Source organism: Elaeis guineensis, chromosome 2 (genome assembly GCF_000442705.2).
Source record: "Elaeis guineensis isolate ETL-2024a chromosome 2, EG11, whole genome shotgun sequence".
NCBI classification, from domain to species: Eukaryota; Viridiplantae; Streptophyta; class Magnoliopsida; order Arecales; family Arecaceae; genus Elaeis; species Elaeis guineensis.
In genome coordinates this window covers 86,766,517-86,789,374 of record NC_025994.2, presented here as the reverse complement: position 1 = coordinate 86,789,374, position 22,858 = coordinate 86,766,517, and the positions used below count along the sequence as shown (strand labels likewise).

At 38.0% G+C, this 22,858-nt stretch overlaps 3 protein-coding genes across 4 annotated transcripts; 2 read left to right on the top strand and 1 right to left on the bottom strand.

The window, feature by feature from the left end:
- Window positions 1-3,039: 3,039 nt before the first annotated feature.
- LOC140855457 (uncharacterized) lies at window positions 3,040-4,690 on the top strand. Of its 2 annotated transcripts, XM_073251342.1 has the most exons (6): window positions 3,040-3,224; window positions 3,304-3,507; window positions 3,610-3,702; window positions 3,863-3,964; window positions 4,058-4,417; window positions 4,517-4,690. In XM_073251342.1, exons 1-6 carry the CDS (start codon window positions 3,063-3,065, stop codon window positions 4,592-4,594), a joined length of 999 nt encoding a protein of 332 aa, XP_073107443.1. In that variant the 5' UTR covers window positions 3,040-3,062; the 3' UTR covers window positions 4,595-4,690. The 2 variants fall into 2 exon arrangements, with proteins under 2 accessions (XP_073107443.1, XP_073107444.1); XM_073251343.1 differs by lacking the exon at window positions 3,304-3,507.
- Window positions 4,691-9,509: 4,819 nt separating this feature from the next.
- On the top strand, window positions 9,510-13,102 carry LOC105056672 (protein TEEBE). Its single transcript, XM_010938966.4, has 3 exons — window positions 9,510-9,656; window positions 11,109-11,606; window positions 12,396-13,102. The coding sequence occupies exons 1-3, from the start codon at window positions 9,581-9,583 to the stop codon at window positions 12,926-12,928; spliced, it is 1,107 nt and encodes a 368-aa protein (XP_010937268.2). The 5' UTR covers window positions 9,510-9,580; the 3' UTR covers window positions 12,929-13,102.
- Window positions 13,103-15,663: 2,561 nt separating this feature from the next.
- LOC105056663 (leucine-rich repeat receptor-like tyrosine-protein kinase PXC3) lies at window positions 15,664-19,381 on the bottom strand. The gene is given in 3 exon segments (XM_010938952.4): window positions 15,664-16,301; window positions 16,402-18,636; window positions 18,639-19,381. Coding segments are annotated over 3 exon segments (2,670 nt in total). The 5' UTR covers window positions 18,748-19,381; the 3' UTR covers window positions 15,664-15,975.
- Window positions 19,382-22,858: the final 3,477 nt, after the last annotated feature.

Sequence of the window (22,858 nt, the reverse complement as noted above, 5' to 3'; positions counted from 1 at the left end):
TGGATGTGCATGAAACAATCATCACTTATCTTGTCAATGGTTATTCCAAGAGATAAGGGTCCAGGCAATGATATTGATATTTTTCTACAGCCTTTGATAGAGGAATTGAAACAGTTGTGGGAGGGTGTTGATGCATTTGATGCTTCCAACGGCCAAACATTTAAACTATGGGCAGCTTTGTTATGGACTATTAATGATTTTCCAGCATATGCCAATTTATCTGGCTGGAGTACAAAGGGACGGGTCGCATGTCCTTGTTGTGGAGATTCAACACATTCAATTTGGTTAAAACATGGAGGTAAATTTTGTTACATGGGACATCGTCGATGGTTGGAAGCAAATCATCCATTTCGATTTCAGAAAGATTTGTTTGATGGTACTATAGAATTGGGATGTGCCCCTATTCCACCTTCTGGAACTGATGTTCATAGACAAATGGATGGCATGAATTACAGCTATGGTAAGCACTCAAAGTCCTCTAAAAAAAGAGGAAGGGATGATGTTGAAAGCTCAGTGCACGAAGGGTTACCAGAGGAAGTCAGTATCAGTACTATAGATGCAGAGGTGTTTCAAGATCCAGACAATTATTTCGAGGATGAAAATGAGGAAGACACACAGATAGCATCTACACAACAGCCAAGTAAACATTTATGGAAAAAATGAAGTATCTTTTTTGACTTACCTTATTGAAAACATAATCTTATTCGGCACAATCTTGATGTCATGCATATAGAGAAGAATGTTTGCGATAATTTACTTGGAACATTTTTAAACCTTGATGGAAAGAGCAAAGATAACATGAAGGCACGTCTTGATTTAAAAGAAATGGGTATCCGACAGGAACTTCATCCTAAAATGCTTGCTAATGATAGAATTTATGTGCCTCCTGCATGTTACACAATGTCTGCTCGAGAAAAAGATAATTTTTTGGGAGTTTTGAAAAGTATCAAAGTATCCGATGGATATGCATCAAATATTTCACGATGTGTGCATCTAAAGGATCGAAAACTTTCAAATCTTAAAAGTCATGATGGTCACATATTGATGCAAGATATTTTTCCAATAGCTTTAAGATCGTCATTGTCGAAACAAGTTGTTACAATTGTACTTCGATTATCGTCATTCTTTAAGGCGTTATGTTCCAAAGTTATTGATCCTCGGGAACTTGATCAGTTAGAATCCGATATTGCAATTACACTTTGCCAGATGGAAAAGATTTTTCCTCCTGAATTTTTTACTATTATGGTACATCTGCTCATTCACCTAGCTTCAGAAGTTAAAGTTGGTGGACCGGTACATTATAGATGGATGTATCCTATTGAGAGGTATTATTACAAACCTTAAATCTTTTGATAATTTTATTAGAAACAACAACATACTGATATTTTAATAAATATTTAATTCTGAAAGGTATCTTGTGCGTCTTAAAGATTATGTGCGAAATAGAGCCTATCCCGAAGGCTCAATTGCTGAAGCATATATTGCGGATGAATGTTTGACATTTTGTTCAAGATATCTTCAAGGTGTAGAGACTATTTTTAGTCGACCTCAACGGCATAATGACTTTGTGGAGAATGCAGAACTGTATAAGTTCTTAACTGCTGGAAAATTCTTGGGAAGAGGTGAAAGTATTGTACTTGATCAAAAATTCTTAGCACAAGCACATCGTTATGTGTTACTTCATAGTGACATAATATCTGACCATCGCAGGTTAGTATATTTAAGGAATGACATCAAAATTTAAATTTTATATTAGATATAATGTTCTAAATGATATATTTATATTTTATGCAGTGAATTTTTAATTTATCAGAGACGAGCCAATCATAACATTCGTCCTAATGCAAGGATTGAACAGCGATGGTTGGTCGAGTTATTCCCTATGTGGCTTTCGAATCAGGTGTGATTTATATTTAATTATGGGATATATTAATTTTTGATACATATTTAATATCAGATAACTCAACTGCACTTCGTCATATCATTTTTTGTAAGGTATCAAAGATGATGGAGACAAATAATTCAGATGAACTAATAGCTCTTGCTCGAGGACCTAACAAGATTGTGAATAGATATAAAGGTTTCATAATTAATGGCTTTAAATTTCATACTAGAGAACGGGAGAAATTTAGAAAAACACAGAATAGCGGTGTTATGGTGGAAGCGGATGGAAAATCCTATTATGGTGCACTTAAAGATATCTATGAGTTGGATTATTATGGAAAATTTAAAGTAGTACTGTTTAGATGTGATTGGATAGACATAAACTCACCAAGGGGTTTGAAACAAGATGCAAATGGATTTACACTTGTAAATTTTTTAAGGTTGATACACACTGGTGTGTTATTGAAGGATGATCCATTCATTTTTTCATCTCAAGCTCGTCAAGTATTTTATGTACAAGACGCAAAAGATAAAGATTGGTTTACTGTCATCAAAACAAAACCTAGAGACTTATATGATATGGGAAACCAAGTGGAGGATGATGACGATGACACTTATACACAATGTATGCCCTACAATTTTGTGCCAGCTGATGATTTAAATGCTACGACGACGTTGGTTAGAACAGAATTCGAAGAAAACACTACTGCTTGATTGTTACTGGTAATAATTATTTATGATGTATATATTTTGCATTAATTATTGTGTTATTTTACTCCATATATTAATTGATTCTACCTTTTATTTATATAAATGCTAGGTGACATCATGCGTCGCAGGGGACGATATGCTGGTGTGCAGTTCCAGTTTTCACAGACAGAGACCGGTACGTCTTCTTCAGTATAGCAGCCTGAGGCCAGTTCAGCTGCACAGCATTCTGAGCCCTGTCCTTCATCATCAGCACAACACGATCCTCCTGTTCATCAGCCAGATGATGAGATACACGTGCAGGGTATATATTGTCTTTCATGTAATTTTTTTTTATTTCATTTTATGTATATTTATGATATAGTTACTTTTATGTATTTTTTGCAGACGGATCCGGGAGAGTACGCCCCAAACGCGGACCCACAGTAGTACGAGATGTGTGGCAGATGCGTGAGGGCGAGAGGATTGTTATGGAGTGCAATCAGCTAGGTCAGCCAATTAAGAAAGCTGCCTGCTTATTGACTTCATTTTTGGGGACTGTTGCTCGGAGGCCTCAGCTATGTCCGTTGGGCTATGCAAAATGGAATGACATGCTTCCAACATACAAAGTTGAGCTCCTCCGAGTTATAGAGGTAATGAATTGATGTTCATACTGTATATTAATTGTTAATCATTTATATAATTTATTTCATTTAACTTTTTTTTTTATAGAGCAAGTTTGTTCTCCCTCCATCCACTCATGATTTTGTAATGAAGTCTCTCAACCGCAAATGGAAAGAATATAGATCACAATTGAAGAAGGACTATATGAGACAGGGTATGACAGAGGAGGAGGTTGCTAGGAATTGTCCTCCTGATGTACCCCCTCATCAGTGGATGGAGTTGGTTCATTATTGGTTCTCCGAGAGGGCACAGGTATATTATCTGTTTATTATCTTTTTTTCTTAAATATTTTATAAAAATATTGATTTTTATTATATATTATATATATAACAAGTTCTTTACTTTATTTTACAGACTTATTCTGCTATTGGTAGAGCTGCACGAGCAGCTCAGTCTGTTCCTCATACATCGGGGTCGAAGAGTTATGCACGACTCCGACAGGAGTTTGTATGTTCCTTAAACTTTCATAATTAACTTTTAATTTTTATGTTAAAATATTTATATAACTAATATCATTATGTATCGTGGACCATGTCTGTATCATGATACTCATATATTTTTTTAAATTATTATAATTGTTTGCTTAAAATTGAAATTATTTGTGTAGGAGGATGAGCATGGGAGGGAACCCGGACAAGTGGAGTTTTACCGGATGACTCATACTCATCAGGATGGTACTTTTGTTCGAGATGAGTCGAGAGATTTATATGTACGGCATTATTAATATTATATTTTTTGCAATGATTTAAATTTAATTTTGTTAGCTATTAATGTATAACTCTTGTTTTCAAAAAAAATACAGGAGAGGGCTACATCTCTCATTGCGGAGCGTGACGACGAGTCTGCAGCATCTACGCAGCAGAGCCGTATCGAGGCCGAGGTGTTCACAGAGTTGATGGGACCAGAGCGCTACGGCCGAGTGAGGGGTTATGGAGTAGGAGTCACCCCCACTCAGTTATCTGAGGTTAGTAGATATACGCAGCATGCTGCAGCAGATGCTCAGGATTCACGCGTTCGCAGACTCGAGGCGGAAATACAAGAGATTAGACAGAGTCGTGCCGCTGAGATGGAGGAGATGCGACAGAGCCGTGCCGAGATGCAGGCCATGAGGGGACAGATTGATCGCCTTACATCTTTATTAGAGATGTATGGTTCATCTCAGGTAAACACATAATATTAAATATATATTTTTGTATTAATTTAATGATTTATATATTTTTATTTATAGATATGCAAATCATGCTTTTGATATTTCTTGTAGGCTCCTGGCACATCAGGCACCCGTCGAGATAGCGGCATGTCACGTGGAGACAACGACGACCATCCGCCTGCAGATTGATATTATTTTATTTTTATTATATTTTTATATTTATTTATATTACTCTTGATTGTAATGGACGATTAGTACTTTATTTTTATTTATATAAAATATTATCTTTTGGTTTGGTTAAATTTTCTATTTAAGTTTGCTTTTGATGTGAATGGTGGTGATGATTGTACAGGTGTGAATATGAATGTGGTGATTGTACAGGTTAATTATGTTCGAATAATTGATATAATTTCGTACAGGAATATATATATTCTTTTTTTTTTTTGTAGATAATACCTGTATTTTTTTTTTCTCTTAAAACCTTTAACGACGCTTATAAGCGTCGTTAAAATTATTTTAACGACGCTTATAAGCATCGTTAAAGACAAAAAGCCGACGCTTCCAAAAGCGTCTTGGGAGAGTTTATGACGTGGAGTCATTAACGACGCTAAAAAGCGCCGTTAAAATTACCTTTTGCGACGCTTTAAAGCGTTGTTAAAAATATATTTAACGACGCTTATAAACGTCGTTAAGACAAGTTTAACGACGCTTTAAAGCGTCGTTAATGTTAATCTTTACGACGCTTTAAAGCGTCGTTAAAAAATAACGACGCTTTTAAAAAGCGTCGGTACTATTCGTCTCCACTCTTACATAGGCGACGCTTTGCCGACGCTTTTCGAAGCGTCGTAAAGCGAAATAGCGACGCTTTAAAGCATCGTTAATGACCATTAATAGCGTCGTTAATGACCATTTTTTCTATAGTATATACTACTAAAGGAGATAAAATACCGTCATGTTCAACAAGCGGAGAGGTGCATCATCCTAAATTCCCAAGCACCACTTATCCCATGAATCATGTTAATCTTCCTATGCTACATGTCATGGAATTATTTTTTGATACCATAAAAAAATTTGTTACCCTAGCTGTAATCTAGAAATTATTCTTACGTGATAAGATAGATGCCGGATAGAGCACTCTAACAATTTTGTGCCATTTTAGAATCTCTAATAGCTAATTAGATCCCCTAGATCAATCGTATTCATTGCGCATGTTTTGTAACATTTTGCTAGTTGACAAGAGCATGATTTGGAACCTCTTCCGCTCACAACTGAACCGGAAAGATTCCAGGAAACCTTTCAAATTGCCTTCCTTATTTACATCAAAAAAAATTATCTATCTTACCTTCCCAACAATGTATACATATATATACATACATACATATATATATATATATATATATATATATATATATATATATATATATATATATATATATATATATATAGACACATATGTACGTGTGTGTCTATATATATATATATATATATATATATGTATATATGTGTAGACACACACTATATTATCTAACTCAACGATGACATCAGAGCCGTTATAAGAATCAACCATCCGGGCCATTTTTTTTAAAGTTGTCTGAATTATAGCTTGGGTCATCTCAAAAAATAGTCTTTTCTTTAAGAAAAAAAGGACAGAGTATAAAATAAGTTGCTGCCTAAGCTGGAAAATTAAGCGGCTATCTTTTTTCCCCAGTTATTTCCTTTTTTTTAAATAAAAAGAAGATTAAAATGCTTGGGAGCCCAGTCGCCAACCAGATGTTGAAAAGCCGTGTCCCAACTGGCGTGCCAGCGTGCAGTGCTTTTATTTTGATCTCAGTTCTGGGCCCGGTGGGACATTACTCATGGGGGAAATTATTAGATGGACCCGGACCCATAGATCGCGCCAAATCCCGCCACGCGTGTACGGAGGATAAGAGGATAAATTCTACCCTTGTTTTTTTTTTTTTTTTTTTTTTTTTTGTAGGGAAATCTACCCTTGAAAAGTTTAAAGACTAAGGCGGAACAGTGCCCGGGACACGTACGTGCACGGTGGATAGGAAAATGAATTCTCATTAAATACTAGCGGGGATGGGGTGGTGAGTGACTATTGGTCCGGTCAACAGATCTTATCCATCTAGGAACTTCTCTTACCCATGGGGGAGAAATTATATCCTTCATACTAGGCTCATTCTTTCCTGCCATATGTTTCTCTCCCAGTAGAGTAGGACAAGAAGAAAAACTATTGATGATCTAGGCACCGCACCCTCAGCCATTGTTCTCCGGTGTCCATTGATGCTCTCCCTCTCACAGTTCACGTTCGTGCGGTGGATGAGCTGCTGGTTCCCCACATATTTAGGATCGAAAAGAAGAAGTAATGGAGCAAATTACCCTCGACCTCCCCTCTCGAACATGATGATCAGGAATCCATCTCGGCAATGAGTGGATATGATTGCCGCTAGCTTTTCCTTCAAAAAAAAAAAAGAAGAATGGATTTGTCTCGATGGTGAATGAGAGATCAACAACGTTAACAAAGGCTGGGGAATGACAATCGAGGATGTAATGCTGTAGATTGTAACTCTAGTAGAGCTTGATGAGGATGATGCAAGATTTCGACTCAAGGAAATGAGCTCGTCTATTTCCCTTTTTTCCAATACTGAGATTGCCAATATATTCACATGATGGTATATTATTGATTCGATATAGCACTGAGTTGATATAGCAGAATATAATTTCTTCGGGAGGCAATTAAAAGGAAAAAGATGGAGCAGCTCCTGCAACACCATACATGTTCAAGTGTGTTGCTTCTGGATTGATTCATCCACACAGTGGTGGATCTAATCCAACCAATAATTTTTCGATCATTTCGGTGGTCAAGATGGTGGCCCATTTTTACGTGCACCGGTTCCATTTGGGAGAGATGAGCGGTGCCTTATCCGCTGCCCAAAGACCCTTACTCCCGCTGCTCTTGGCTTACGATGCTTTTCCTCTTTCAGCGTGGATACATGGGTTTACGTACCGCCTACATAGCGTTCATTGGCCACCCATTTAACATAGCCATAACTTTAGAAATATATCTCTACCATCCGGTTCATGGCTGTTGTTGATAACGTGACCCACAACCATGTGGACTTGTTGGTGTCTCTTGAATTGGGAATGGAGGTGGAGCCAATTAAGATTTCGTCGGTGGATGACTTTTACGCCTACCAGTTTCATCTTAGGTATTTTGATTGACTATATATAGATCCAACAAGGCCAACCTTCAACCAGGCCAATTAGAGTGTGGGAAAAAGTTTTACAACTTACAACTCCATTTTATTCCCTGCTTTTAGACTATTCCACCAGTCCTAGGTAGAAGTTGATGATTGGATGTGCAGTACACGGCATAAGACCTCAAGGTCCTCAACTCAACTGGATCACAAATCTCTAATTATCATAATGCTAGGCTTCATTAATCAACATGCTAACCAAGGTCAGATTTTAATACCTCTTGCAATGTAGTGCAACTTTTTATGTGAACTGTTGTGGTAATGAAACCTTTTTGTTGCTGCACGAGAGAGAGAATGTGTGTGTTAGAGCGAGTCCAATGTACACCAAATTCAAAATCAAATTCTCTTAAAATCAGACAAATGGGTAATGGCCAAACAAGCACTGCAGGCATATTGTACGAGAACCCTGCTCATGCAGCGCAGAGATACCATTTCCAGTGCAGGGTCTCACCCAACTCTCTTGGAGTCTTTTATGTATAGCATCAGTCCGTGGAAGATATCGGGAAAAGCATCAGTACGGCACTAACTCACATGCTTCATCTACCCAGCATCCCTTTGTAAGAGAGATTCCGATCCAGAATTCTTTTGTGTGGACGGCACCAAATATACCGTAATCTTACCTAACCTGCTGGAAAAATCTAATCGCCTAAACTTCCTCGCATTGCACATTTCGTGCATCAAAACACTAGCTTACCTCACGAGGACTCTCATCGTAAAGCACGTGATATGTTAACATGATTTTTCCATAAGATTATTTGGAGCAGCAGAATATCTGCCACCTATTGGAGCCATTAAGCGCACCACATCCAAAAAAAAAAAGGCATCGCATCAATTTTTTTTGGGTAAGATCACATCAAATGGTTTAATTTAGCCATCTTGAAATCGTATTGACACTATCTTGAATTATATATGACCGACGGCGTCATTTTTAAGAAAAAAAAAATGATCAAAAAGGCCCGTAGACAGCCCTGAACCAAGATCCCTAACCTCCCAGGTTCTGGTGAGGACGTGAGAATGAGTTTGAGAATTTATTGACATGGGTTTTATCATATCACCACGCATGAATCACATAGCTAAAATGAATCGTAGAAAACGTGATGATACCCCATTTTTGTTGGCAAATAGCAGCGGGAAGTTGCACGCATAAGAACGTCTGCATTAATCACAGATTATCGTCAAGGCTCAGATCTGGCCCCACATGCAAGCAAAGCTTAATTGAAGACCAGAACGACCGAGCTCGAACTACCAGCCCAGGCCACACACTATCAACTCCGGCATGGAAGGAAAGGAAGCGGAATCAGCGGATGCACAATCTCAGTTCTCAATCTATCATGGACGGTGATCTTGTCTTCCGGAATATTTTTTCCCCTTCAGATTATTTTTCTAAAACTCATTCTGGAACAGCCAAGAAGCCATCTTATGGTCACTCCGAATCCCGGGCCCCAGTCTTGTGCTGCGAGCCTCACCAATAACCTTGGACCTTTGGAGGGGGTGAGATGCCACGACTTGGATGGTCACATTTTGTGGTCATCCATGGGACCCGTGAATACGCTGCCATCATTTATGGCATCTTTTTTTTTTTTTGGGTGCAAAGCGTGGAAACGGTTCTCGATGAGCACTGCAGTCTGCAGCATCCCGACAGCCCCACCGCCGGAACGAACGTGATTGCTGCAACCTTTTTTATTTTTCCCACGGAGTGGAGCAAGAGTCCGGTTCACATGTACCTCAGGATCAACCATCTAAGTGTCGAAACTGGAGTCCAATTTCCAAATTCCGGAAGGAACAAAGAAAACCATATCCTGGAGCTGTAGGTTCTGGAGGAACATCTTAACTTCAGCTTTGAAATAAATGTAGCTCCCTGCTCTTTTTTGACTCAGGATCTCAGCATCGGCTTCCTTTGCTCTCGCAGTAGAAAATGGGTGTGATACCTCTGCTGCTACTCTGCCTCCCCTTCTGCGTCCATGGCCTTGGAGCTCAACAAGATCTTGATGGTATTGAACTAAATAGGTTCCCTTTTTTTTGTTTTTCTGCGAGTAATGCGCGGAGTCCACTATGTGGGCTTCCTTCATTCCGTGCTTTTATAAGTTCTACATGACTCCAAAGAATAAACTTGAAAGAGAAAGAGGTCTTTGTATTGTATTCTTTTGCATTTGGTTTTATGTTTTACTCTTTTAGGTGATACTTGTTTGTTTATTGTTATGTAGCTTTTGTGTCTAATTTTTTGGGAGAAGCTTCTATTTCTTGTCATTAGTTTCCCCTGTTTCCATAGAGGGTACAAGTGTTTAGGTAGAAAAGCTGTAATTTATTTTTTTCAAAAATGCTTTGCAAGTCCCACATTTGCACCATTAGCTTGGGTTCATTGATCTGTTCCAGGGAGGTTTACTTGTATTTCTCAGATTTGCTTCTACATGCATTTTGATGTATGCGGCCTTTTTCATTTTTTTGTTTGCTCCCTGAAAATTTTTTGATCGATTGTTCCAAAGGAAAAATGGGTGGTTTAGCCATCAAAATGGGTGGAGTATCCAAAAAAAAAATAAAAAGAAGTAATGAGGTATCTTCCAAAGGACATAAGGTCTAGGCTTCTGGGTTACCCAGGTCTAATATAGCTGTGTCACTGGGAACGTTTCATCTCTGACTCATTAAACATGTGTTCTCCCTTTAATTAGGTTGGTAGTCCCTCTTCTTGAGTCTTCCTTGCATAACAGTAGAAAAATGCTTTTCTATCTATTTGCTGAAGATACTTGGCATGGTCTCATCAAAGGGTCCAGTAGAAACTAGATCACATTATTATTGTAACAACCTAGGACCTCACTAAAAAGGCTAGATGGAACGTATTATTTGAGTTTCTTGGTCCTCACATACTCTATCCGATTAGTCTTGCATCCTTGCGAGGCTAAGGGTCCAATCCATTCAAATCTAATCACAAGCACCATGATTAGCTCATGGTCAGCCCCAATAGGCTTGTGCTGCGGTGTGCCCTTGTTTGCATCGGCTATAAGCTTGATCCAATTTGATACCATTTGTAATACCATCATCCAAAAAGGCTAGGTGGATGGAATTATTTGATTTCCTTGGTCCTGTATAACTACCCAAGATCTATTCAATGCATAACAGATGTAGGACTAAATATATGTCCATAATAGGGTCCACGCTGGGGTCTATTTTCATTTTGATCTTTCCCCAAATTTCTTCATTATTGTGGTTTCTAGATCTTTTTTCCTTATTTATGAATGATTCTTAGCATGACTATGCTATCTTAGAAAAGTTTTGCAATAAATTCATGTAATATGGATTTATTTATGTATAAAGGAACATCAAGCAGGAAGATTGTTAAATCAATTTTCTCTCTCTTTTCTCTACGTATACTTGGATTTCTTTTTCTCTTCAGCTTCATCAAGTCTACACATTCTTCTCTACATCTGTCTCTTTCTGTTTGGTGTTAGGGCTCCTTCCCAATGGTAACTTTGAGGTGAGCCCCAAGCCGCACAAACTGAACAAAACTGTCATCGTTGGCAAGCATTCCCTTCCCAACTGGACCATCCATGGCCTCGTCGAGTATGTGTCTGGTGGGCCACAGCCTGGCGGCATGTTCTTTGCCGTAGCCCATGGTGTCCATGCCATACGCCTTGGCAACGAGGCCTCCATCTCTCAGAACATTACCGTCAAGCCCAGTTCCCTCTATGCCCTTACATTCAGTGCCACGAGGACTTGTGCCCAAGATGAGGTGCTGAGGGTCTCAGTGCCTCCTTTCTATGGTGATCTCCCAATTCAGACACTATACAGCTCCACCGGCGGTGATACCTATGCTTGGGCTTTCAGGCCTACCAATTCAACAGTGCAGGTGATCTTCCACAACATTGGGGTCCAGGAGGACCCAGCATGCGGACCTCTCCTGGATGCTGTGGCCATTAAGGAGCTCCTACCTCCAATGCCTACAAGAGGTAATATCATGAAGTAACACTTTGTAATCTCAATTATTTAGCTTGTGAATTTAATCCATATACATGCATGACTTTTCTCATGTATACTTGCATGAATTTCTGCAAGGGCGCCATTGCTCAGCTTTCTTCAATAACTAGTGGATAGATTTGTGGTTTTTGTTGTCAGTTGATGTTTAAGACTTGCGCAGGGAAGGAAGGTTGAATTCTGTAATGGAGGAGGTGGTAACAATTGTTATATGTGCAGGATATTAAAAATTGTTGACCACCACTTGGTTTTTATTATTTTTCTTTGAATTCTTTACATGGCTGTTTGCTGCTACCGCTGGTTCAGTGACACTCCAATGTAACTTGGTATGTCATTCTGCCAGTAGATCGTGATTATAGACAATTCATTCTTAGGCTTCTTTTAGGTTTATGTTGTTCTATTGCCATCTAAGCATTGGCCAAGAAGTCAGCAGTCTGCCACGTCAAGGAATTAATTTGTTAGGAGTATGCTAAGACTGGACTAAATGTTCATATTATATCTACATATTCATACTTTATCTACATTATGCTACCTCTCTTCTGGTGGCTTGAGTTGTTTGGACATCAGTTTCTTTGGTGAGAACCTGATCCACAATAAATGAGGCATCCATCTCCTTTTGGTTTATAAGAGGATTTTTATGAAATCGCTTACTTCTCTCCACTGGAGAACTTGGGTTGCTCTCAATAAATAACATGTAAGAAATTTAATATAGTCGTCATTAAGCTCCTTGAGTCATCACTTGCTGTGTTTTCTCTGAACTGCAGATAACCTTGTAAAGAATGGAGGCTTTGAAGAAGGTCCGCATGTCTTCAAGAACTCCACAGCTGGCGTCCTCCTCCCTCCCAAGCAGGAGGATGTTACGTCTCCGCTTCCTGGTTGGATCATTGAATCCCTGAAGGCAGTCAGATTTGTAGACTCGGCTCATTTTTCTGTCCCCGTCGGCCAATTTGCTGTGGAGCTTGTGGCTGGGAGAGAGAGTGCAATAGCTCAAGTCATTCGAACCATCCAATACAAGTACTACAATCTCACTTTTGTGGTTGGTGATGCAAAGAATGGCTGCCATGGTGCGATGCAGGTTGAAGCGTTCGCCGGCAATAGCACAGTATCAATAGCATTCCTATCCCATGGAAAGGGTGGATTTAAAGCTGCAAGCTTGAAGTTTATGGCGATTTCAAGCAGGACCAGGATCACATTCTATAGCTTCCACTACCACACTAGACGTGATGAACCTGGGTCTCTTTGTGGGCCGGTCTTGGATCAAGTTAGGGTCTATCCTCTCGCTGGTGTGCATCATTAGGTTATTAGAGTGGTTGCTAGGTAACGCCGGCGTGTGCAATTTGCAGCAAGGGTAAACTACTAGTTGGCTTTTATGTGTGATCGGAGTGTTGGTCGGGCTGCCTTTATTGGGAACCTAAGAACTTCTATAGTTATATTTGAAGCACTTGAAGAAGTGATAAAGTTAATTGTTGCAGCGAGTGGTAAATCCTTTGAAGTTCTAACTTTATATTCGAGAAATTATATGCTATACCTTATAAACCATGTGGCTGTGTATCATGGCTCTTTTTAATGGGTTTTAGCTGATTGGTGCCATCTTGGTTCACGCAGTGGAGGCTTTGATCTACCATATGTATTATGCTATAGAGCATGCTAGCATTCTCTGGCGTTGATGATTGAGCATGGAAGGGCAATGCAGGAATTGTCAGTCTCTTTGTGGACACAAAAGCCGATATCACGCATATCAATATTTATGATTTTTAAATTATTATCTGAGTGCTTTTATAAAGTTGCATTTAGTAGCCAACAATCTATCCAGAGTAATTTAAAAGTGCTCCGTTATCCATCAAATTATCATGTTTGATATATTTTTTGATTGATAATTTAAATTATCAAATAATTAAATTATTTTTTATAAAATAATTTAAATTATTAAAAAAATAATTATCTAGATTATCATGTATTTGATAATTTTATAATTTTTTTTGAATAAAAATATTTTTAAAAATATGATGATTTTTTTTTACAATGAGAAGTGGGAAGAGTGGGGGTCAAAACCAGCATCCTCTTTCACAAAATCCGACAGATAGCAATCTTAAAATTGGCGAATTGGTTGGCCATCGTCGTTTTTCAACCGTCAGTCGTCGGTGGCTATCGAGAAGTAAGAGGAAAACATCAGTCAAGACGAGATCTAACGATCTCTCCATCTTTTTTTTTTGTTTGTTTGGTTAATCGAGCCATCGGCGAGCTGCATCCGGCATCGTCGGTTGCTCAGATGTTGACGTCGGAGTCGCCATCATCTTTTTGAACGATGGTTTCAGTCACTGCACAGAGAAGGAGAACATGACGTAGAGGGGCCGGCGGTCATTTTCTTTTTTTTTTTATTTTTCTATCTGATATGAGGAAGAAAATGATCGAGCTCGATGGGAATCAAGCGACGGTAGTCACCGCTGATGGCACCGTGCTGGATGGCCGTGGGGGGGGTGGGGGATCGGTGGTGGAGTGCGGGTGGCAGTGCGGGTGGGTGAAGGCGATGATGGAGGCAGCTGCGAAGGGTATGGGGTGCAGATTCGCTGGGGGGTCAGGAGATGGTGCAGGGGGTAGCGCGGACAGCCGGAGGGTCGAAGGCGATGTCGGAGATGCGACTATCGGGGAGCCGAGGGTGGATCAGCCGGGGTTCGGGGGTGTGGAGTGCGGAGGAAGGAGAAGGAAGGCCAAAAAAAAAATATAAATATATTATATTATATTATATATATAATATAATATATTATATATTATAATATATTTTTATTTTTATTTTTTATTTTAAAAATTTAAAAATTTGATGCATTGGATGAGATTTTTAATAAATTTGATTTAAAAATATTTTAAAAATTTGATGTTAATTACCAATAATCTGATTGTCATGTCAAACATATCAATCAAGATTTTTAATAATTTTATATAATATTACTATCAGTATAAATATAGTAATCAACGTTACTGACAATCTATTCAAATTATAGATAATCTAGATTATTAGGTAATCCACTTTTCACAATCCGGTGATGTATCAAATGCAATCTAATTGTGGTCAGCACTGATTTCTTGGCAATAAGCAAAATGGGTAATATGCAGCAGGAAGTCAATTTACATCCAATTCTTAAAACTTTCAAAGCTGATTGATCACGTAGCTTATGTGCAGTTTTGGTATGCCGTGAAATCCTTACATAATAAAGTGCTTTTCTTAAAATAAAAAAATTAAATCTTTAGCTCATATCACTCAACCATGGAGACAGCTATTGCTATCAGCGAGCAAGTATCACAAGGAGCTGCAGGAACCTGAGGAGATGAGGACGACAGGCGATAGCTACTGTTATCCGCAGCAAACTTAGGCGCCCAATCAACTTGCTGTCGCTTTACCCTTTGGGTAGGTATTTGAGGTCTGGAGCCATTCGAAGACTTCGCTTCCGAGCCCATCTTTCACAAATCCATAAACAAATAAAAAGAGTATAATTTTTCATTGCTTATTTGTTTAACAACTTTAATGGCATATAAATAACAGAAAAATCAGAAGATCCAATGAACATGTTGAACCAGGAATACGCGTTTTTTTTTTTTTTTTTGGGAGAAGCCAGGAATATGCGTTTGACTGGTGACTGAAGGACTCACCACTGACTGTGGTACCAGTACCTAGGGGCACAGCTCTCCAAGTAGGAATATATGTCAGACACCCCAACAAGAGAAAGGAAGCAATTTGGTTTGAGTGATAGGCCGAGTCGGTGTGGACCTTCCTATTGACTGTTACTTTGACAGCAATGAAAAAAGATAAATTTGTTGTTTGAACATTTGGCAAACAATCAGTTCAAGTAAGATGCAAATATTCAATGTGACTACCAATTAGAAAACGAGATCACCATATAACTCAGAACGCAGAACAGAACAGGATTATTAGCTTCTTTTTCAGTGTTCAAAGCATGTCATGTTCATTATAGATATGGTTATGCAGTAGAGGAACTAGATCCTCTCTTCAGATTGATCACCAAACAACTTAAGTGGAACAAAATTTTTTGTTTGACATCCAACGACTTCGAAAACAGGCATCACTGCATCGCAAGATGTTCTTGTTACAACAAATCCACCATCAAATCTCCCACATAAACCATAATTACAGAAATCTTGATTCGGCTTTCACTGAAACACAGTACAAGTTGTAGCATTTTTTCCCACCCTTCTCCCTCCCGAATTTTAAGGCCTCACATACAAGTAGTGGAAGCACAGCAGAAGCTCCAAACAATAGGTGTTTTGAGCCTTTTACCTATCACATAAATCTCAAATGAAGGGTTGGAGAATTTCCTAGGAATCTTACAATTAATTTTCTCTTACTTCAAGAAGCATCTCCACTACTTTCTTCATCTTAGGGCGCTTTGCTGGTGTGTTATCAGTGCAGAGCATCGCAATCTTCAAAACTGCTAACATTTGCTTTCTCCAAGCAAATGAAACAGTACTTAACCTTGCATCCATTATCTGTTCTGGAGTCTCACCCCTTCCTGATGCACTATGGACCCATTTCACCAGATCTATCCCTTCTCCAAAGACCTCATCAACCGGTAATCGAGTTGTTAGGATCTCAAGTAACACCACTCCAAAGCTATAAACATTCCCTGGCACAGTTACTTGCATTGTGTATGCATATTCTGTTGAAAGAGATGGACAATGAACAAGATGTTAGTACTACACTTCTTTTACGCTCGCTATATGGAAAGAGAGGAAAGAAAAAGGAGAAAAAAAGTTTACCCGGAGGAATATAACCAAAGGAGCCAGCCACTGCACTGATACTTGCAGTTCCTTTTGATGGATCCAAGAGCTTGGATATCTCTATCTCCCCAATCAGAGCATTGAAATTGGCATCAAGAAAAATGTTACCAGATGATATATCCAAATGGATAATGGCAATGTGGTGCAGGAAAGCTAATCCTTCAGCAGCTCCAATAGCAATGGACAGCCTTCTTGGCCAATCAGGCTCAAATGCAGTGCCAGTGGTGTTGTGAAGGAGTTGCGCCAGTGTTCCATTAGGCATGTGATGGTGAATCAAAAGCGCAACATCCTCATAGATCACATAACCAATAGGCCTCATCAGATTGGCATGGCAAAGATTTCCAAGCCTTTCAAGCTCCCTTATCATTTTATTCTGGTGGTGAGCAACTGACCTATCCACAGATTTCAGCTTCTTTACAGAAAGAACAAGTCCAGATGGCATAGATGCCTTATAGATGGTGCTAAAAGTCCCATTGCTCAGTTTATTTGAATCCTTTAAGGTTGCTTTGACAGCACTGTCGAAGTCGATGGCTTGCTTCAAGCTCTCAATAAAGACATTCCCAGCAGCTATTTGAGGAGGCGTCGTCGCAACTACTTCCCCTGCAACCATGGTAGCCTTGGCATCCATCTCTTGTCTCTCTCTCAGAATAAACAGGCCAACAATAACCGATACCATCACAAAAACAGTCAAACCAGAACCAACAACAGCTAATACAATCTTGTAGGACACCTTGTGGTGGTCTGTACCATTGACTGATCCAAAATAATCCCCACAGTTAGATTCCAATGGATCCCCACATAGTTTTTTATTTCCTGAAAAACTTGAACGAGGGCTCTTCTGAAATGGACTAAAGATCGGTATTTGGCCACTGAGCTGATTGTTTGAGAAATTAACTTCTATCAAACTCAGCATGCCTTTGAGTTCCGATGGAATGTCTCCAGAAAGCTGGTTGTTGGAGACATCCAAGGAGACCAGCTTGTCAAGCCTTCCTAGTTCCCGAGGCAATTGTCCTCTGAGATGATTGAAGCTAAGATTTAGAGCTATCTGCAAATTCTTAATCTTGCCGATCTCAGGTGGAATGTTACCAGTCAGGTAGTTACTGCCCATCTGCAGCTCGAGCAGCCTTCCACAGTTCCCAATTCCCCCAGGTATCTCTCCACTAATAGAGTTGTGATCCAGAAGTAGGTATTGCAGTCTAGACATGTTGCAGAGGTCTTCAGGTAGGCTTCCATTGAATTGATTATAGCTCAGGTCCAGCTTGCTAAGGTTCCTGCATCTGAGGATAGACTTTGGGAACTCGCCTGTGAGATTATTATCTGACACAATGAACTCTTGGAGGTTCTTCAGCTCCCCGAGCCTCTCAGGTATGGTCCCTGTGAAGCCATTAAAGGCTAAGTTCAATAGTGTGAGGTTCAAGCACTGCGCAAACTCTGGAATGATCTCTCCGGAGAGGTTGTTGTTGTCTGCCTCAAAGTATGTAAGGCTACTAACGTTGCCAATTGACACAGGAATGCTCCCAATGAGCCTATTGTTTCCAATTCGAAGACTCGACAGTCCTTTGCAGTTCCCGAGCGACTCGGGAAGGCTACCATCCAATCTGTTTAGAGTCAGCACCAAAACTTGCAGCTTCCCCGACCTGAAAATGCTCTCTGGTATCACTCCTTGGAGCATGTTGGAGTGGAGGTTCACCACCTCAATCTGAGAAACCGAGCCCAGATTTCTAGGAATTACACCAACCAAACTATTCTCATATGCCGAAAAGACTCTCAGATCAGTGAGGTCGCCAACCCAATCAGGAATGGAGCCACTAAGATTGTTCCCAGAAATCTGAAGCTCCTGCAGCCTCTCTAATTTTTTCAACTCATCAGGTATTTCCCCCGAGAGTAAGTTGTTTGAAAGATTTAACGATTTGAGGTTTCTGATTTTGCCTAAAGATGATGGAATCCTATCCTCAAATTTGTTCGTCGACAAATCGAGGAACTCGAGCATGGGTAAATTTCCAAAAGAAGAAGGAATTGATCCATGAAAAGAATTGCCGGAAAGATCCAACCGCTTTAATGAGATGAGGTCGGAGATGAGCGAGATATTACCTCGGAGGTTGCGGTGGGGGAGGTCGAGCGCCTCCACCGTTTGGTTTGGACCGCCGCAGGTGACGCCGCGCCAGAGGCAGTAGCTTGGGCTGTTGGGCTCCCAGTCCGCCACCATGAGCCTCTCTGGAGAGCCACCATAGTGGGCTGATCCTGGAGCTGGGCAGTGGCTGGCTGGCTTCCAACTAGAAGACTAACCATCAGAAGACCAAAACAGCAGCAGCAAAAACAAGCCATTGGCAGAGGCAAGTACCCCTTTCCTCTTCCTCTTCTCTGCTATATAGTGATGTCCTATATCCCCCTTTCTTCAGAGAAACAACCTCTTTCCACTTTCTGCTTCAAGCCATACATTTAGAAGGCCCCAGATAAAATGTTCTGGTGGAGACCCATTTCTCATCTAATAAGCCCACACCTTCGAGGAAGAGGTGATTTAAATTCCCTTTGAGAATCCATAGTTTTTCCCCCTCAAATCCAAAGCATATAAGAGAGAGCTTTACATCAACCACAAAATGACAGCAGCTTGGGCTGGGTGGGCGGGTGAAGGATCGCTAGAAAGAAATCCTAGTCCTTTCCTTTAAGCTCCTTTTAAAACTAGAAAAAAAGGCTGGGCAAGCTTTGCAAGGCAGGCACACACAGGGGAGGGAGAAGAGAGGAATGGGGATGTGTTGAAGGAGACCGGAAGCCAGAAAGAGGAGTGGCACCCAGGCCTTCAGTCCTTTTTGCAGCAGCATCACAGGAGTCTCGTTTCATCCATTAGTAGTAGTTGGGTCATGGGTGGAGCGGCAGCGCTGCAGTACACCATTGGGGCCTGCTGCAACTGACATGACGTTCCCTCCTCTCTCTCTCTCTCTCTCTCATTTTTCCCTATTAAAGAATTAACTAAATCTTTCTCAAAAACTTTTTACCAATTGAGAGGGTTTTCTAAAGCTCCCTTTTAATGCAAAAAGGAAGGAATGAACAGTAGAGATCAGAATTCTAGTGCTTGATGCCATGAGTATGTTATTTGACTCTCATCAGACAGAAGAATTTTTTGTTTTTTTTGTCTAATAAGGACGGTTTAATGGCGTATTGCCAAATGTAATCGCTCCAATAGTTCAACCACGGTCTGTGGCCGTTACCCAGGCTGGAGATATCCCCAGATCTCGGTAATCTATGATGACTATTTATTTCTTTTTTTTGGTACAATAATCTTTGACTGTTGACCAAGATATCGTAACGCACATATGCTTTAGACCAGTGCAGGAGAGGCTCAATTTAAAATTGATTTTACTTCCCGCTGAATGAGTGTCTTTTTTTGGGCTTTTTGTGGAGGTCTAAACAATTGTGCTCCTCGAGATTCTCATGTCTAAGTTTCAGAACCCGAAGAATGCAAACACCGCCCTTTACTCCAAGCTGCAATTGTTTATAATTAAGTTTATTTTGTGAGTACTGCCACCAATTACATATTTAGTCATTCCTTGGTCCGAGATTGGTGCGGTACACAAAAGATAGGTGATGTGCCCTTGGTATTTCTTAACCAATCACTGACTTCCACCAGTAAATAGCTGGATGATAGGGTAGGTGACCTAAGAATTGTCTGTGAAATTATGTGTTGTTCTGTCATTATTTATAGTGAGAATAAGATGATGCCTTATATAAAGCATTGATTAAAAGTAAATATTTAATAAAAAATAGTAAAGGTATTAATAGATTATGCTAAAGTGACAATCTGAACAGGATTAACACTTAATTTAGCTGCGGAATTAGTGAATTAACCATGACATGAGCCCAAGTGCCCAGCATTTATGTACCCAAAAGTTTTTTGAACAGTAACCTCAATTATTTTGTCCACTTTTATTCTAGAGTGAGTCATACTGGCAATGTATATTCATGTAAACTTGGATAATAAGAGTAGATGCTTATATCTTTCCCATGAAAACATGCATGGGTCCTCCGATGCTAATCTTGTTTATTTCGTAAAAAAAAAAAAAAAAAAGGCTGACAGTATCATTATTGTACTGTATGTCTTAGGTCTAGTATCAAAATAAGTGCAACTGAGAATATATTTTGTTCTCCTGATTTGAGTGAAATCACAGAAAGCATATTTTTATGAATTGTTCTTTTCCTAAGATATTCTAAAGGTTGTTTGGGTGATAGATTAGACTGTACTATATCATCAACAAAGCCTTTTTTTTTTTTTTTTTGATAAACAAGGGATATATGTTGGCTATAAATTATGTCGATGCCATTTTTCTGGCCTTTTCTCGGGAGTCTCGCCTATATTCTGGCTTTGGCATCGGACAATTGGATCCACTGTTAGGAAAGACAGCTCCCTATGTCGGCTTTTTCTTGCTTCCGATGTCCAGATTTTTGCCCGTGAAACGAGGAACTTAAATATCTCTAGCTTTAGGCTTGACATGGACGCTACGTCTAAAAGCTTGTTTAATTTATAATTTTTTTTCAAAAAAAATAAATTTTTAAAAATTATTTTTTTAAAATAAAATTATAATATATTTAATTAATCATGAAAAAAAAATGAAGAACAGCTTATTTTTAGTTGAATATTTATTTTTTTAAAAAAATTATATAAAATATCTATTACATTCTTAGTAAATATAAAGACATATCTTTTTGCTCCTAAATTTTATATAAATATAAATATAAATATTATATTAATATTAATATTAATATAATATTAATATATTATAATATAACATTAGACTATAATAATTTATTATATAATATAATATTAATATTTTAATATAATAAATTTATTAATATAGATATAAATATAATATAATATTAATCTAATATAATATTAATGTTAATAAAAATATTATACTAGTATAAATATTAAAATAATATTATAATATAATAAATATTATAATAGTAATATTATATTCATATAAATATAAAAATAATATTAATATAATAAATATAATATGAATATATTATAATATAACATTAGAATATAATAATTTATTATGTTAATATAATACTAATATATATTAATATAATATTATATTAATATTAATAAAAATATTATATTAGTATAAATATTAAAATAATATTAAAATATAATAAATATTATAATAGTATTATTATATTCATATAAATATTAAGATAATATTAATATAATATTATATCGCTATTCAGTATTTTATCTTAATCATCTATTGATATTTTATAAAATCTTAGTCATAGATCTAAAGGATATTTTGAGAAACAAAAAAATAGCATGACTTTCCATTCTATGGGACGTGTCAAAACTTATCTCCTCTATGAATTTTTATTTCTCATGAAATATAAAAAATAATTTTTTATAGAAAGAACTTTTTTTACTCTCCCTTTTTTTAAAACTCCAACCAAACAAAAAGTCTCCTATTTACTTTTCAATAAGTGCCTCTTTCTACCTCTACTTCCCATCAATCAAACGAATCATAAGGCTATAGATTCCAAAAGGCACTCATGCTCCGTTTGTACTCAGGAAGCCAATTTTTTGAGCTATTAGCTTGATTACTCGCACTTCTTGTTTGCCTATAGGTAAATATGTGTTTGGTGTTTTACCAAAAAAAAAAAACATATTTGGTGTTTCCCATGGCTTGTTTGGTTCACTGAAAAATTTTTTCTCATGAGAATATTTTTTTTAGGAAGATGATGCTTAGGTATATAATGTCTAGAAAAGTAATTTTTGCATATTTAGTTGATGATAGAAAAGGAGCACATTTCATATTAGCTTATATTTAGTTAAATTTTTATTTTTTAAAAAAAATTAAATAAAATACTTGTTATATCTTTAATGAAGAGAAAGGTCTTAATTTATTCTATCTAAAAACCTAAGGTCATTTTGAAAAAAAAAATAATAATTTTTTAGCTTGCGGAAAAATCATTTTCCAATAACTCATTTGGGCTTTTCCTTTCAATGAAATGTGGGATCCTTGTTCTCATGAAAAAGCTTTTTTTTTTCTTTTGAAAACTCTAATTAAACATAAGATATTTCTTTTTTTTTTATTGGCCGTACTTTTCTTCCTCCTCTTTCAATGAGCCAAATGGGTCCTACATATTTTCATTTACAAACATTACGAAAAGGCGTGTGCTGGACCAATTTCTTATTGCGGAATTTTTTTGTCCCCAAGTATTCATGGAAGAAAGAATTATGTTTTAATATGATGATCTTATTATTAGCGCACATGCTCTCTCTCTCTCTCTCTCTCTCTCTCTCTCTCTATATATATATATATATATATATATATATATATATATATATATATATATAATATATATATATATATATATATAATATAATAGATTAGGTACAGATCGATCGAATTTAAAAATTTGCAAGTATTAGGTATGGTATCTTCGTGCA